The 15,657-nt window shown below is 37.8% G+C and overlaps 1 protein-coding gene across 1 annotated transcript in view; it reads right to left on the minus strand.

Moving 5' to 3' along the window:
• LOC127952440 (nuclear GTPase SLIP-GC-like) overlaps nucleotides 1-15,657 on the minus strand; it is a 66,857-nt gene that overhangs the window by 12,055 nt on the left and 39,145 nt on the right. The window contains exons 8-12 of the mRNA XM_052550886.1: nucleotides 15,391-15,569; nucleotides 15,242-15,278; nucleotides 14,994-15,083; nucleotides 14,812-14,902; nucleotides 833-969 (exon numbers count right to left, since the gene is read on the minus strand). Of these exons, the coding sequence (XP_052406846.1) occupies nucleotides 833-969; nucleotides 14,812-14,902; nucleotides 14,994-15,083; nucleotides 15,242-15,278; nucleotides 15,391-15,569 (534 nt within the window). The remainder of the gene's footprint in view (nucleotides 1-832; nucleotides 970-14,811; nucleotides 14,903-14,993; nucleotides 15,084-15,241; nucleotides 15,279-15,390; nucleotides 15,570-15,657) is intronic.

Consider the following 15,657-nt stretch of genomic DNA (forward strand, 5'->3'; position numbering starts at 1 on the left):
ATAATATTAGAGAATAGTACTTCTTGGCTGCTTTCTGTAAACCATATGCATTTGAAGTAGGGCTGCACGATAATGGCTAATCTGATAATCAAGATTATTTTGATTGAAACTATAATCACGATTATTAATAACGATTATACTATAAAAAGGGTATTATTTCATGGGTCCTTTAACCAACCTCCACTGACTTCATTTAACCAACTATGATAATACAAAACTTTAGAAACACCTAATATATATTACAGTAATTCCAATGTATGTACATTTTCCCCATTTTATTGCCACAGGTAGCAAAAGCTAATTTATTTCTCAAACACAATAGAGCCATAATTGAAACTCAGTGAAAGTTTGATCATGGCAGATTTGGTTACACAAACGGCACAAATGGCTTGTGAAAAAACACTGGCTTTATGACACTTTCATGTAAGCAGAATATGCTGTGGAGAGATCGCTAAACTCCAGCGCATGTATGTTTTCATATCATCATCAGCGCTTGTTCAGCCATCAGTGAGCGGCAAACAGGGTTGCCAGATTGCACATATTAAGTAAAACATCGGGCAGAATGTGTATCCTTAAAGGAGAAAAGCTCTGTTTTGGGGACCGAAGATCTTTACATCTGGCAACCACAAGCAACGCTTAGTAAAGACTTGCTAGCAATGCAAGATAGCGCAAATGCCAAATTAAAAACAGGTTTTCAGGATAAATAACAAAATGGCCAATATCGTGACAATAGTTTTTAATTAATCAAGAAAGGTGGATATCGTTATCCAGATTAAAATATGATTAATCGTGCAGCCCTAATTTGAAGTACATTGGAAATTTTGATTCATACCGTGTCTTCATTTGTATTTGGTGAAAAAATCTGGATCAAGGACAGCACTCCCTTTGCATCACTGACATAACCTCTTGCCATTTCTTGATTAATCGTCCTGTTAATACTCTTCAGAACTTCCTGCAACTTTGGTATTTCTACAGATAATTTTCAAAATGTATTAATAAATGTGGTATTTATCTTCAAAGCATATTTAAAACTCCAAAGTATTGAACACTGCACTTTTGCCTGAAACAACTATTGAATCTCTACAGTTTGTGTGTGTGTGTGTGTGTGTATATATATATATATATATATATATATATATATATATATATATATATATATATATATATAATTTTTTTTTATTTTTATTTTTTTTTGGTTGATTTACTTCAAAATTCCATGTAAATGTGTTACTTGGAAAAAAAAAATTTCAGTGTACTCATGAGATGATCGGATCCATTTATTTTTGATCAGAGACAAATGTTGCTTCTCAATTCAAGTGAGATTGCATTCTTATAGAGTCCTCTTCAGTATTAAATGATAGCATGAGACAGTCTGGTAATTCTGCATGGCTATATCATAAACATTTTGGCCCCTGGAAATAGCAGATACATTTTCTGCCAACTATTTTTCATGAATTAGAATGTGTAAATAATGTTCTACATGAGATATGTAGCCTTACTAGGATGAAGCCTTCTGTATGAAAAGCATTCATACAAAATGTGCAGTGTCGAGGAGGATTCAGGAACAGGGTTGAGAACGTAACGTCTCGTATGTAACTCCTGTTCCCTGAAGGAGGGAATGGAGATGTCACGTTGGACGTACTGATGATGCTCTGCCCATCTGGCTGTTGAGGGTGATGGAGGACGTCAACAGGGTTCAGGTGATATGCAGCAATCGTGGCAACATACACTTTAAAGTGGCGGGAGCCTTCGTTCCAACCCCACCTGGAGGAAAGCACAGCTCTGATCGGGCATGTCTTGGGGTCTTCTCTGTGAATAGAGCACCATTCAATGAACAGGTCCCACTTCAAGGTATAGGCACACCTCGTAGAGAGTGCTCTTGCTGAGGTGATGGTGTCTACCACCGCCTTGGGGTAGATAACCTAGGACCTCTGCTTTCCATTCAGAGACCACACATGGAGGTTCCAGAGATCTGGACATGGGTGCCAGAGTGTGCCCCGTCTCTGAGAAAGTAGATATTTTGACAGAGGAATGTGGTAGGGAGGTGCTGTCATGAGGAGCATCAGTTCTGGGAACAAGGTCCGGTTGGGCCAGTGAGGCGAACTAGCAGGACCTGCTCCTCGTCCTCGCTGACTTTGCACAGTGTCTGTTCAAGTAAGCTCACTGGGGGAAATGCATATTTGCACATGCCCCAGGGGCCAGCTGTATAACCAATCTTGGGGCATATGCATTCTAAAATGTATTTCTGCGTCAACATTTTCAATGGTAGCTTGTGAAGAACTCGCAGGTCCAAGATTGGTCATTACGGGGTTCGTACAGAAACTGCAAAATTATATTCCAGGGCCCGTATTCATAAAGATTCTAAGAATCCTCTCTGAAACCTCTTATTTTAGCTTAAAAACTTTTACGTCTTAGCTTAAGAGCGATTCGGGACCGATCTGAGAGCAACTCTGAGTAAGGAAAAGACAAAAATGTTCATCTTAGTGAGGAGGCGGGGTTGACCCTGTTGCTATGTATGAAAACAATATTTTGAAGACTGTGATTGGTTGGTTGTCCAAGAAGGAAAAAAAGAGTGATTTTAAGTATAGGATGTATTCTAATTCTCACTTTGAATTTACATGCGTAATTTTTCCTATTTGACCGTTATCTCTCTCTCTCACACACACACACACACACACACACACAAACACACATTATATGTGTGTATCTAAATCCTTTTTTTTTATTTACCATGCTTTTAATTTCCTATAAGGTATTTGATTGGCTAAGAATGATAAAAATTGTTCCACTCTTTCCAATAACAATGATTGCTGTCCAAAATACCTATTACTGCCAACGCAGGGCCATAGCGTTAACTGCAAAACAGTTGTGTGTGAAAGTTGTTCATGAAAATACCGCCAGGTGGAGCAAAGGGAAAGTTTGCAAACTGACTGAAATGATATTTTGTTTTGTAAACTAAGATAAAATAAAGAAATAAAACAACAATAACATTATAATATAACATCATAAACATCCGTAAAAATCATTAGAAAATTTACAGTGAGGGTTAATTTTAGAACATTGTACGCTGCAGCCTAATTCATCAAAAAAAAAAAAAAAAAAGAATACAATTTACACAAAGGCTCTTACTGCATGTTATGGTTTTTAAACAGTCATTATGAAAACCATTATAATTACACAATTTCCTTATGTTGTGTTAAGTTTTTTTTTATTACAATCTACAAGTTAAAGTTTTTGAACGTTGGTCCACTGTACAAGTCTACATTTTCATGAAACTTTATTCGCAATGCAATTTAATAAATAAATAAATAAAACCCAAACAAAATAAGTTGTGAGAAATCAAGATAAATAGGCTAAAACTGCGACATGGAAAATGCCTAGAAATCTTACAAAAAGTAGGATATTAACTTGAAACGTTTAGATTCAATTTAAGGAGGTGTGCATTATGACATAAAAAAAAAATGATTGAAAAGGTGGCTTATTGTTGGGTGCTATAGGCTAGACCTAGTTCTATCTTGTTTGTTAAATTCAAGGTTTGTTTTTTTGTTTTTTAGTCAATTTAGCCTTCTCAAAATCATCACGACTTCCTTAAAATAAAATCTATAGAGGTTTTATGATCACAACGGTGTGATTAGAATGATCAGTGCGTCACGTCATTAACTGCTGAATTTAAACCCGCTTTGGCTGGCACAGAGCAAGATCGGATGCACTGAGTGCATGTCATTATCAAAAATGTTTTTAACCATATAATGCTTATTTTAGGTTTCAGACATTTAAATACACATAAGTTCTAGCAAAACCATACATTTACAGTTTGTAAAAAACACGCTGATGTTTATGGAATATTTCATAATATAGTGAGTATGTTTGCAAATATTATGCATAAAAAAAATTTGAAAAAAAATAAATAAATAAATTGAAGTCTAGGCCTAATGGTTAGAGAGTATGACTCCTAACCCTAAGGTTGTGGGTTCGAGTCTCCTGCCGGCAATACCATGACTTAAGTGCGCTTGAGCAAGGCACTGAACCCCCAACTGCTCCATGGGCACCACAGCATACATGACTGCCCACTGCTCCGGGTGTGTGTTCACAGTGTGTGTGTGTTCACTGCTGTATGTGTGCACTTTGGATGGGTTAAATGCAGAGCACGACTTGGCTGTATGTCACTTTCATTTTCACTTTTAAAACAGGAAAAACTAAATAAAAGCGATCCATGTGTCATACAGATCTATTGTGGCTGTGTTGTGTTGTGTTGTTCTGCTGTCTCTGTCTGTGTGAACAGGGAAACATCGAGCTTGGGCTGAAATCCAAAGCCCTAAAAGCAGGTGCAGTTTAGCTTAGTCTCCGAAACAAATGGTTTACATTCACAATAAGCTACAGAAAGTAAGACTGGACCCTAATACTGACAGTAAGACGTTAATAATGTATGGTCACACTTTCGTTCATAGGAAACGACTTAACCTGTTAACCTGACCCCCCATTATGGGACTCAAAGCTGAAAGTGCTCTACCTAACTTATAATTGTAATAGTTTCCTACTTCAGTGTTACAAAAATAATTGTGGTGTCTTTAGAAAGAAGACCCTTTGGGCTTCACTTTTTATCAACCAGATTTGATAATGCTCAAAAATATTAAAAGTTATAGACACTGAAGTGAAGTAAAGTGAAGTTTTTATTTGATAAAAAAAAATACATGAAATGAGTCCTGGAGCAATCTAGAAAAGTAATGGGTTGAAAGTCACATGTCTCATGAGTTTCTATTTCAAATCTGAATAAAATATCATGAAAAATGAGATTCCTGCAAATATTTTTCTGAAACTATGTCTAGACCCCCTACCCCCCAAATATAAGAAAATATATTTCCCAATAGTATTGAAGGCTTCTACAAACTATTTAGTCATTAAACATACCACTGCATAGTTTTTTTCAATTATAAAACACTAGACAGAAACTTAGACATCATATAAGTGATTTATTTGAGCACTAGAAAAATACAATAAGAATAATTTGAGTAAGAAAAATAAGAATAATATGAAAAAAAAAAAAGATTGAACTTTGTTTGCCAATTACAGAACATCCTGAGATTGCTAGAAATGCAGTATTCACAATGAATTACGATGCAAATAAGTGCTGATGTGCTGATGGCCACTTATACAGATGGTAATAACACAAATGTGCCATAAAGTAAATAATCCACTCTCTCTATTCATACAAACGCGTTCACTTTGATAGCCGTGATCATACAGTAATAGCGAGCTGATTTGGGCTGATTTGCACTCAAACAGATGGTAATCATGCAGATACATTCACATTCAACATAAAACACACTGTCACGTATATAAAAACTGTGGAAAATTAAAAGAAACAAGGACAAATGCGATCGCTGTAAGTTCCGCCTCCATCAGCTGACAGGTGCGTCAGAGCGCCAAATTCAAATAAACTATCTTTCGCCTATCTTTCATTCATTCTTTTTTCTGGTGGATCTTCTCATTCTGTTTGTGACACTGTACGCTGCAAAACCATGCCGTGTTTTTACTACCAAGACGCAGTTTCCGGCCGTGAGTTATTCCATAACTGACGCAAACAATTCTGTCGCTGAAGAAATGAAAGTAAACAAAGGAATTATGATCCATATTACAACGTTATTGCTTCGTTGGACTAAACGTGCTTCATGAGATGTCGTTCAGTGGACCCTTACCTTCCTAACTAAACTGGGATTTACAGCTGTGGATGTGTTTAGAACTCGTTATTACGATGGATCTGGTATGTACAGCGTTTTCATTGCTTATTTTTTTATGTGTACTGCTTACACAAATGTAGCAAATACAGTCTTTATAAGCTTTCCATTGGCAGAGGCTGTTTACACTAATTCCACTCACTAGCATGTGATTCAGCTTTTTTCAACATTACACAAGACTCAATTGTCATTAGCGCTCTGGCGCAGATGGTAAAACTTGTTTCCTACTCATTTTGATGCGATCGACCAGGGTTTGAATCCACTTTTAGGCAAACTTTTTCTCCTTTTTAAAATTTCAGATCACATCAGAAAAGCATTTATTTTCAATGAAAACTAGGGAAATAATCAAAAAGTTGAAAATAAAGTATCAGATAGGGTTAGGGAGGTCTTTATATTGTTCCAATAAGTTGACATCCATTTAATAATTTAAATAAAATGTACACTCAATGGGGGGTGCTAGCGAGCAGGCAATGGAATAGAATGTGTTTAACTGAGCTCCTGCCTAATTTTTATTTTAAGTTTACATTTAAAAAAACATATCTTCTTCAATTATCCCCAGCGCGATTTATAGTATATTCCTGAACACGCAGTGGGCAATGATCGAACCTCAGAAAGAGTGATGGCCTCTAAGCTCCGGGAATATAAATACAAAGGATCCTGCGATTCTAGGCCAGACACTCCGTCGACGCAGAGTTTAGCTTCTGACCATGATCACACACCGATTCCACCAGACATGACCGATATGGAAGAATTGAAGCTACAGATCCTGACATCTTTAAAAGCAGATATTTTCATGGTGATGAGAACTAAACTTAAGAACCCTCTCGCTGACGATTTCAACTTTTTAAAGAGTGAGCTGCAAGCTGTCAGAACGGAAATTGCAAACAATGCAACGCTAATGCGCACTGACATTGAACAAATGAAAACTACCATTAAAGATATGGAAGGCAGTATGTCAACATGGACGGATGAAGTGAACGAACTACAAGCTGTGGTGAGTACTTTAAAATCGGAATTGAAAGAGCTGCGAGACAAATCCGAAGACATGGAAGGGAGGATGCGGAGGTGCAATATTCGAATTGTGGGTGTCACTGAGGGACCGGGATCGGCTTCCACGCAGTCAGTCTCTAAATTACTATCTGAGGTGCTAAAACTGGATAAAGAAGTTCTGGTGGACAGGTCGCATCGTGGTCTGAGACCGTACATTACTATCAGGATTGCGTCGAGGTCCTGCGTCGAGCACACAATCAGGCTCCGCTCCAGCTGAACGAAAATTCCATCTCAATATTCCCAGATTACACTGCTAGTGTCGCCAAAGCACAGGCCGCATTCACGACATCAGGAATCTATTACGAGAGCAACGAGGTGTTCGATATGGCCTGCTGTTTCCTGATCAGTTACGGATCACTCACAACGGTGCGGAAAGAGAATTCCTGGATCCGGAGAAAGCCATGGCCCACGTCAAGAAGTATATCGTCGCTGGGGATGACACCGGAATACAACTGAGAATATATATTTTTTCTCTATTTTTTTTTCTACCTCTGCTATATAAAACTGGTGGGAAGTTTATGAGTTACCTGTTGTGATGCAGTTAAATTTGTGATTTTGTTTTGCGATGACTGTTGTCATTAATGTTGTTGTCTCGGACAAGACAAATCGGGTAGGAGCTCTGGCTCTGCTTAGCTTAGTTTGCTTTAAGAGCTACCTGGACAAGCACATAATGTGTAGACTCAGTTTTGGGGGGTTCCTGGTTCATCATGTTCATGTTGATGACAAAGGTAGGGGTAATGTCAGACCTTTTTTTTTTTTTTATATTTCTTAAAAGTATATGGACTAATATTGAAGTCAATGTACATCAGGATATATTATTGTAACATTTTGTTCTTAGCTTCATATGACCAATATTAATATTGCTTCTCGAGTAAATGGTTGTTCAGTTAAACTGGTGAGCTGGAATGTTAAATCTCTCAACCACCCTGTAAAATGTAAAAAAGTGTTTGCTCATTTAAAAGACCTTAAGACTGATATTGCATTTCTTCAGGAGACGCATTTACGCGTCTCTGATCATTGCCGTCTTAGAAATAAGTGGGTGGGTCAGACATTTTACTCCAGCTTTAATTCGAAGGCGTGGCGATAGTTCTCAGTAAAAATATACACTTTGTAGCGACAAGTATTGAATCTGATCCAGATGGGCGCTTTCTAATCATGGTGGGAAATTTGTAAGGGCACCCTGTTATTTTAGCCAACATTTACGCCCCGAATTGGGATGATCACCTTTGTTTTTTGTAATTTCTTCTCAAAGTTGCCAAATATGGTAACGCATCATCTTATTCTTGGTGGCGACTTTAACTACGCACTTTCCTCCACTCTGGATCGTAGTGCATCAAGAACGATTTCAATAACTAAATCAGCACATACGATACAGAATTTTCTTAAAACATATGGAATGGCTGATGTCTGGAGATTTCGTAACATTAACACCTGGGCATATTCCTTTTTCTCTCCAGTATACAACTCCTATTCACGTATAGATTATTTTATCATAGACACAAACCTTGTATCGCCAGTTATAAAATGCTATTACGAAGCCATAATTACCGTCCCTGGAGAATCAATTCCATTCTCCTCTCAGACAAGACGTTTGTGGGTTATATCTCCTCTTAAATAGACTCCTTTCTTAGTGTAAATATGACTCCGGGAAAGGCTGTGTCAACTGTATGGGAAGCGTTGAAGGCATATTTGAGAGGCCAAATGATCCCGTATTGTGCAGGTCAGAGCAGAAAGGATCAATTAAAGAAATTGACTGATCAGATGTTAGAACTCGACTCCTTGAATAGATTTTCACCATCCCCAGCAAGACTAAAACAACAAATGTTATTACAAACTGAATTCAATTTGCAGACAACTAAACAGGCAGAATACCTTATCTCTAAATTGAGGTGTAATTTTTATGAGTACGGAGAGAAGACTGGGAAACTTCTGGCTCACCAGTTGCGACAGCAATCAGCTCATCATATTATTTCTGACATATGTGATGACCAAGGCCTGAAGCATAGGGATAGTACAGAGGTTAATTCTTGTTTTTAGCAATTTTATCAGTCGTTATATACCTCAGACCCACCCTCTGACCTGTTAACTTTAGAATAATTTTTTAGGAAACTTGACACACCATTGATAGACCCAAAAAAAGCTGTGCATCTTGACTCAACAATTACAATCTCAGAAATAGAAGCAGCAATCAGAAGTATGCAGACTGGCAAAACCCCAGGTCCAGATGGATATCCGACTTAATTCTTTAAAAAATTCTCTACTCAACTTTCCCCATTATTGCGATCTGTCTTTGAAGAATCCTTGTTATCTCACTCTTAACCATGTACTATGCGTCAAGCAGTTATTTTTTCTGATTCTTAAAAAGGAGAAAAATCCCTTAGAATGTGGCTCTTACCGCCTGATTTCACTCTTGAATGCTGATACTAAGCTCTTAGCCAAGGTCCTGGCCCGACGACTGGAGGATGCTATTCCAGCAATCATTTCACCTTACCAAACGGCTTTATTAAAAGTCGACACTCCTTCTTTAATACCAGACGTTTTGCTAATATAATTTATGGCCCCTCTCCGACTAATACTTCAGAAGTTATTCTAATCGCTTGACGCTGAAAATTGGCTGCGGTGTTGTAACATCTGCATCCACTATTCATTCATCCAACCGCCAGAGGGAGCAGTCTCCCGAATACTGAACACTGTCGCTTCTTCTCTCATCACTTCCTGTCTACACCTGTTATAAGCCATGTTGTTTGTGCAATATTTTGTGAAGTATTGCCAGTTTATCCTGTCTCTTGTGTATTTCTTTTGCCTGCCCTTGACCTTGTCTTTTGGATTGCTGATTTGGATTTGTTTGCTATCTGGATTGACACTATTATATACGACCCTTGGCTTGCTTACTGACCATGATATTTGCTCTCCATTTGCCTTTGTTTGTGCTGTTGTGCTTAATAAAGCTCTGCACATGGATTCCAACCCACAACCGAGTCAGTCTTCGTTACAGGTACATACTAATAATAACAACATATCACCTTTTTTTGAGCTAAAACGTGGTACAAGACAGGGCTGTCCTCTATTGCCACTCCTCTTTGCAATTGCAATTGTGTCACATTCGGGAACACAGGAGACGTGAGATCCAAGTGCAGTGTGAGATTTATTGGGCAATCCAAAATCAGAGTCAAAACAAGCCGGGGTCGTAACCAAACATCTGTCCAAAACAGAAACGAACAGGAACTCGAAAACTGGAAACCGGGTGACGGAAAGCAAGGACTCCATGCAAACAAACAGAAAAGGACTGGTAAATATAGGGAGGATAATGACTAACAAGTGAAGACACCTGAGTGCAATTAACAGGAGTGCAATTACTGTGATGAAGGGACAAGGCTTAGTGGGAATTGTGGTGCCTACGGTGAGGTGCCTATGGGGAAGTGAGACCACTAGTGGACACCCAGGGAAACAGAGACCAGACAGCGTGACAAATTGAAACCCTAGCCATAGCCTTGAGGATTTCTACTAATGTCAAGGGGATGTGGAGGGGGGATTATGAGCAAATTTGTTAAATTTACTTAATGAATTTTGTCAGCTGTCTGTTATAAAGTCAATTATTAAAATAGTGAACTTATGCCAATTGGCCCCATGACTCCAGACGTGCTCTCTTTTTCAGTACCTTTTAAAATCACTATGACAAAATGTAAATATTTGGGGGTCTGGTTTACGAAAAACTTCAAAGAGATTTATAAAGCCAATTATCAACCTCTTTTAGCTAGTATGAAGCAGGATTTTGATAGGTGGGACTCTTTGCACCTTTCCCTAGGTGGAAGGATTAACATAATTAAGATGACTGTCTTGCCCAAGTTTTTATACATTTTCCAATGTTTACCAATTTTTCTCACAAAATCTTTTTTTGTAATTTAAATACTCAAATTATAAGTTTTATTTGGAATAATAAACGTCCTAGGTCAATGGATAAAGAATTATAAAGGCCCTGCAGTTTAGGTGGTCTTGCCCTTCCAAACTTTTTATATTATTACCTGTCGGTAAATATCAGAGCAATTCTATACTTATTGGGGGAAGATGAGGAATCCAGCTGGGCACAGATGGAGAAATCATCCATCCGATACAACCCTCTATCAGTATTGTGCTCTAGGCTGCCACTGGCACATTCAGTATCTAACCTTACCCTCTCCCCAGTTGTACTACAAGCTATAAAAATTTGGTTTCAGTTTAGGCGTCATTTTGCACTTAACCTTCCGCTTGCCTCACCTGTTGTACAGAACCATATATTAACTCCTTCTATGACAGATTCAGCGTTTGATATATGGTCAAAAAATGGCATTAGGTCATTACATGATTTGCATTTGAATGACACATTTGCCTCTTTCGAACAGTTAGTCCAAAAATTTGCTATTCCTCATACACACTTTTTTAGGTATCTACAACTTAGAAGCTTTGTGTCATCAAATTCAAACTGTTTCCCTCATTGTCCTGCTCCATCTCTCATTGATTCAATTCTCGAATACAGGTGTGGAGAAAAACAGTCCATAAGTAAAGTGTATGGACTACTTAATCTACACAATCTGATTGCTTTCGAATCTTTAAAACAAAAATGAGAAAAAGAAATTGAGGATCAGCTACCAGATGATGTGTGGCAGGAAGCAATCCGGAGAATACACTCATCCTCTATAAGCCTCAGGCACACGATTGTCCAGTTTAAAATTGTACATCGTCTCCATTGGTCCAAGGACAGATTGGCTAAATTTAAAAGTGATGTAGACCATAACTGTGACCGATGTAAACAAGCTCCTGCTACTTTATTTCATATGTTTTGGTCATGTCCGAAATTGCTAGAATACTGGGGCCCAATTTTTGAGACCTTTTCTAAAAAATAATTTTGTACAAATGGAAAGACTCTTCACCTCCAACATATGGACAGTGGATTAAAGATGTGATGTATAACATACAATTGGAAAAGCTGTGATGTTCTATGAATGGGAAATAAGAGATTTCTTATCACCTGGCAACCTTTGCTGACCTTTGTGGAAAACACTTCTGCTAAAAAATATTCTGAATGTACATGTTTGTATATTATTATTTTTATTGTATTTTTATTTATTTATGTATTTATTATTATTATTATTATTATTATTATTATTATTATAATTATTATTATTATTATTATTATTTTGGTCTTACTGTTACATGGTGTTGGGTGGGAGGGGGAGGGTTCTTATCTGTTCTGTATAATGTATTTGTTTTTCAGTATCATTTGTTAAAATAAAAAATAAACAGTAAGAAAAAAAGAAATTTACACTCAATAAGTTATTATTACATACTGTTTTATAACGTACTACAATACTGAGGTATTGACACTATTTGCAATAAGTAGTATAAATAACATAAAATCCTGCTATTTTTAACAGTGTAAATAGAATCTAGCTATTTGCACTTAGTGTAAAAAGCATATCACAAAAAAATGCTGCTATTTGCATTTAGTGTAAATAGCATCTAATTGCTATTTACGTTTAGTATAAATAGTATCTATCCCTATTTACACTTAGTGCAAATATCTACTGCCTAATTTTTATGAGTTTGAAAAATAAACAGTACAGTATATTATCATCGGTGCTATAAGTCAGTTTTGCTGTAGGCTATTCATCAAAAGCAGCATCAAAAAGGCAATGTGCTCACTGACAGTCCAGTTCATATGAAATATATATATTAGGTCTATATATTTGAAGCATTTACTTGATAACTTGTGGTTAAAGGGCCACTCAGTGGTCAAAAGTTGCAAATGCTTTTTGCAGACTCCCACGGTGGTAAAAAAAACACACTCTGGTTGTCCACCAACTGTATATCATGCTTATTGACACCAGGAGTGACACAATACACTTAGCTCACGAGATAAGACCAAATCAAGATACTTGGCTCACTAGAATGAGAACATATATGAACATAACCTACTTAAAGTACATGATGTATTATAAAAAACCTGGCGATGCTTAAATTTGGCTGAATCGCATAGGCTTAATAGAAATATTCTGATATATTCTTCTGTGTTTGCATAGTTTCACAAATGATAATACACAGTTTTCCCAGATAAACGTGAAGTAACCCAAACAGCTGAGATGGAGACGCGCTCCAAGCTTTGTAAAGGATAACAGTGCAACACAAAGCACCTCAGACTTTAATTGCTTTCCCAAATGACACCCAAACAAACAACACATGCAATAAAAGACAGAACAATATAATGCAAGAACTATCAAAGGTTTTACCACAAAATTAACTTTTTACTGATATCATTAGACCACTTTTCACCTCAAGGAGTAATAACACACGATCTCATGTGCTGCTAAAAGCATGGCGAAACTGCTCTGTATTTAATATCAGATGCGCTGAATAGTTAATTTGATAAGACTTGTTTTATCAAAACAAAAAATTAACACTAATTTTATAAATACTGCCTTTTAAACATCCAAGTACTTTTCATTAATATGTCTGTTTTCAAGGGTTTTCCAGGACTTAAATTTCAAAAAGTCAAATTCAAGTACTTTAAGCACCTTGTACGAACCCTGTCATTACCCACCGCCTTTCTTGTGTGCATTGAAGCAAGGGCTATAAAACCCTGACCTCATATTGGCCGGAGGGACCGGCTCTTTTGCGACCTTCCCAGCAGGACTACAATTTCTGCCCATAAGACAGGAACATTGCTGGTCAGCACAGAGGTGAACTGGATGCTCCTGAACTTGGGGGGACATCGGGCAAACTGAATCACTTAGCCGAGTCTGAAGGATATGCTTGATCACCTCCATCTGTTTCTGGGCAGCTGAGAACTGCTGGGCAAAACTCTCGACTGCATCGTCGAATAGGCCAACCTGGGAGGTAGGGGAATCAAGAAAACTTTATTGGTCAGGCTCCCGCATATCCGCCAGGTTCAGCTAGAGATGGCATTCCTGTCAGAACTACCATCATGCAGCTTGGTATAATTGCAGGAGAGCCATGCACTTCCAGAAAGAATGGCACTGGGTCAGGGGGCTGAGTACCAGCCTGGGCTGCCCTGAGATACCAATCGTCCAACCTCGACAGCTCAGGACACTGGACCACTACACTGGAGCCCGAGCGCTTTAGCAGCCCGGGAAAGCATAGCTGTTAGTTCCGGGTCACTCTCGCTGAAGGGGGCAATGCAGTCTAGTCCTCATCCAAAGAACTCCAGTTCACTCTCCGATGCTGCAATCGACATCTGGTCATCTGGAGGAGCCCCGAATGAGACGGAGATTTACTCAGCAAGTTGGCCCCCACTATAACCCTCAGGTCAACCTGTCTATTCACAGAAGTAGCCCTCTTCTGTAGTACTAAAGAAGATCTAGATTGGGGCATAGGTATTGGGACTCCACTTCTTCTGAGGTATTGGAGTCTCGACTGCAACACTGAGTTGGTCATCCTCCCACAGTGAGAGCATGACTCATCCACAAAAGCAGCCTCAGCGTGCCTAATGCCCAAACACGTGAGGCAACGATTGTGACTGTATCCAGAAACATACAGGTGGAATGACATCTTTAAAAAGACGCACAATCTGCTATACAAAGACGTAACGTCACACCTGTGTCTTGCTGTTTTAGGGAAACTAGCTCTTTCACAGTGCTGAAGCACACAGGGAAAACCACAGCTGCAGTACCATCACAACAACACCAATTTTGAAGAAACATCTTCCCCAGAACACTCGTACACTTATCAGAATCCTCTTCAGACGACAGGCAGAGCAGAACAATAGAACCATTCGGCTCAGAAGCGAAAAGCTGAATGTGCATTGCACCTGCTTCCGCATTTGTACCCGCACTGCGGGGTGGAGCGTGAGATGCAAAGCCTACATGCCAATATCCATTGGCTCGTTTACTGGAAGAAGATAGGGTTCTCAGACGAGATCTCAATTTGTTAGTACGTCCAACGTGACGTCGAATGTGACAGACTGAAAGGGAACCACTCAATTACAGTACTGGCAAAGCAACTGCACTTTTAATTTTCTTTGGTAATACATTACCTGTTTCAGTGGGTTCCAAATTTGAATTTTGCTTGAAAAATGACTTGGAGCTTACAGTAAAAACTTCAATGCTGATTTTCTCCATCAGTTTCTTTAAAATAATAACAAAGATAATGAGGATCACAAAATAAATAAATAAATAAAATAAAATAATAACAAATATTAGTAAAAAATTTTTTTACTTTGGTTCCAGGATTCAAACTTTCAATTTTTTTTTTTACTGATTCCTTAGTGGTTTTGTTTCTGTGAAGTATGCACACTGCTGTCTGATCCTGAAAAAGAATTTTAAAAATCATAATTATATAGTACTAAAAAAGAGATTTTGTCACTGCGTACATAACATCTCAGTATTTTTTTCTGACAACTGACTTAAAAGCAAAAATTTGTAAAATAAACAACTATAGTTTAGCTTATTTGAAATTTTCCAAACCTTGTTTTCTATTTCATCTTTAGTCAGCCGTGAAGATCTAAATAAAAACAAAATATTAAAATATGGAACTGAAATAATGTTTCATTAAGTAAAATCAGTTATGATCTTTGTTGTCTCCTTATTGCTGTGTAATATTTTATAGTTTTAACCTCATATAGGCTCCTGGATTGATATCATCTGTCTTTGTACAGATGAAGCTAATGTTTTTACATTCTCCTCCTGGTCCCAAGTCCTGAATGGAGTGCTTTAATATCCCCCAGGGATCTTTGTCAGTGATTGCTCGATTGATATCACTTACAATCCACACAGAAGAGCACTCTCTTAGTTTCTGTAGGGTTAAAAATATAAAAAAAAATTGTTATAAAAGGATAAATCTTGCACTTGCAGTAGCACAGTAAATTATGGTGTTATTATAT

Source organism: Carassius gibelio, chromosome B3 (assembly GCF_023724105.1).
Source record: "Carassius gibelio isolate Cgi1373 ecotype wild population from Czech Republic chromosome B3, carGib1.2-hapl.c, whole genome shotgun sequence".
In the NCBI taxonomy this organism is placed as follows: domain Eukaryota; kingdom Metazoa; phylum Chordata; class Actinopteri; order Cypriniformes; family Cyprinidae; genus Carassius; species Carassius gibelio.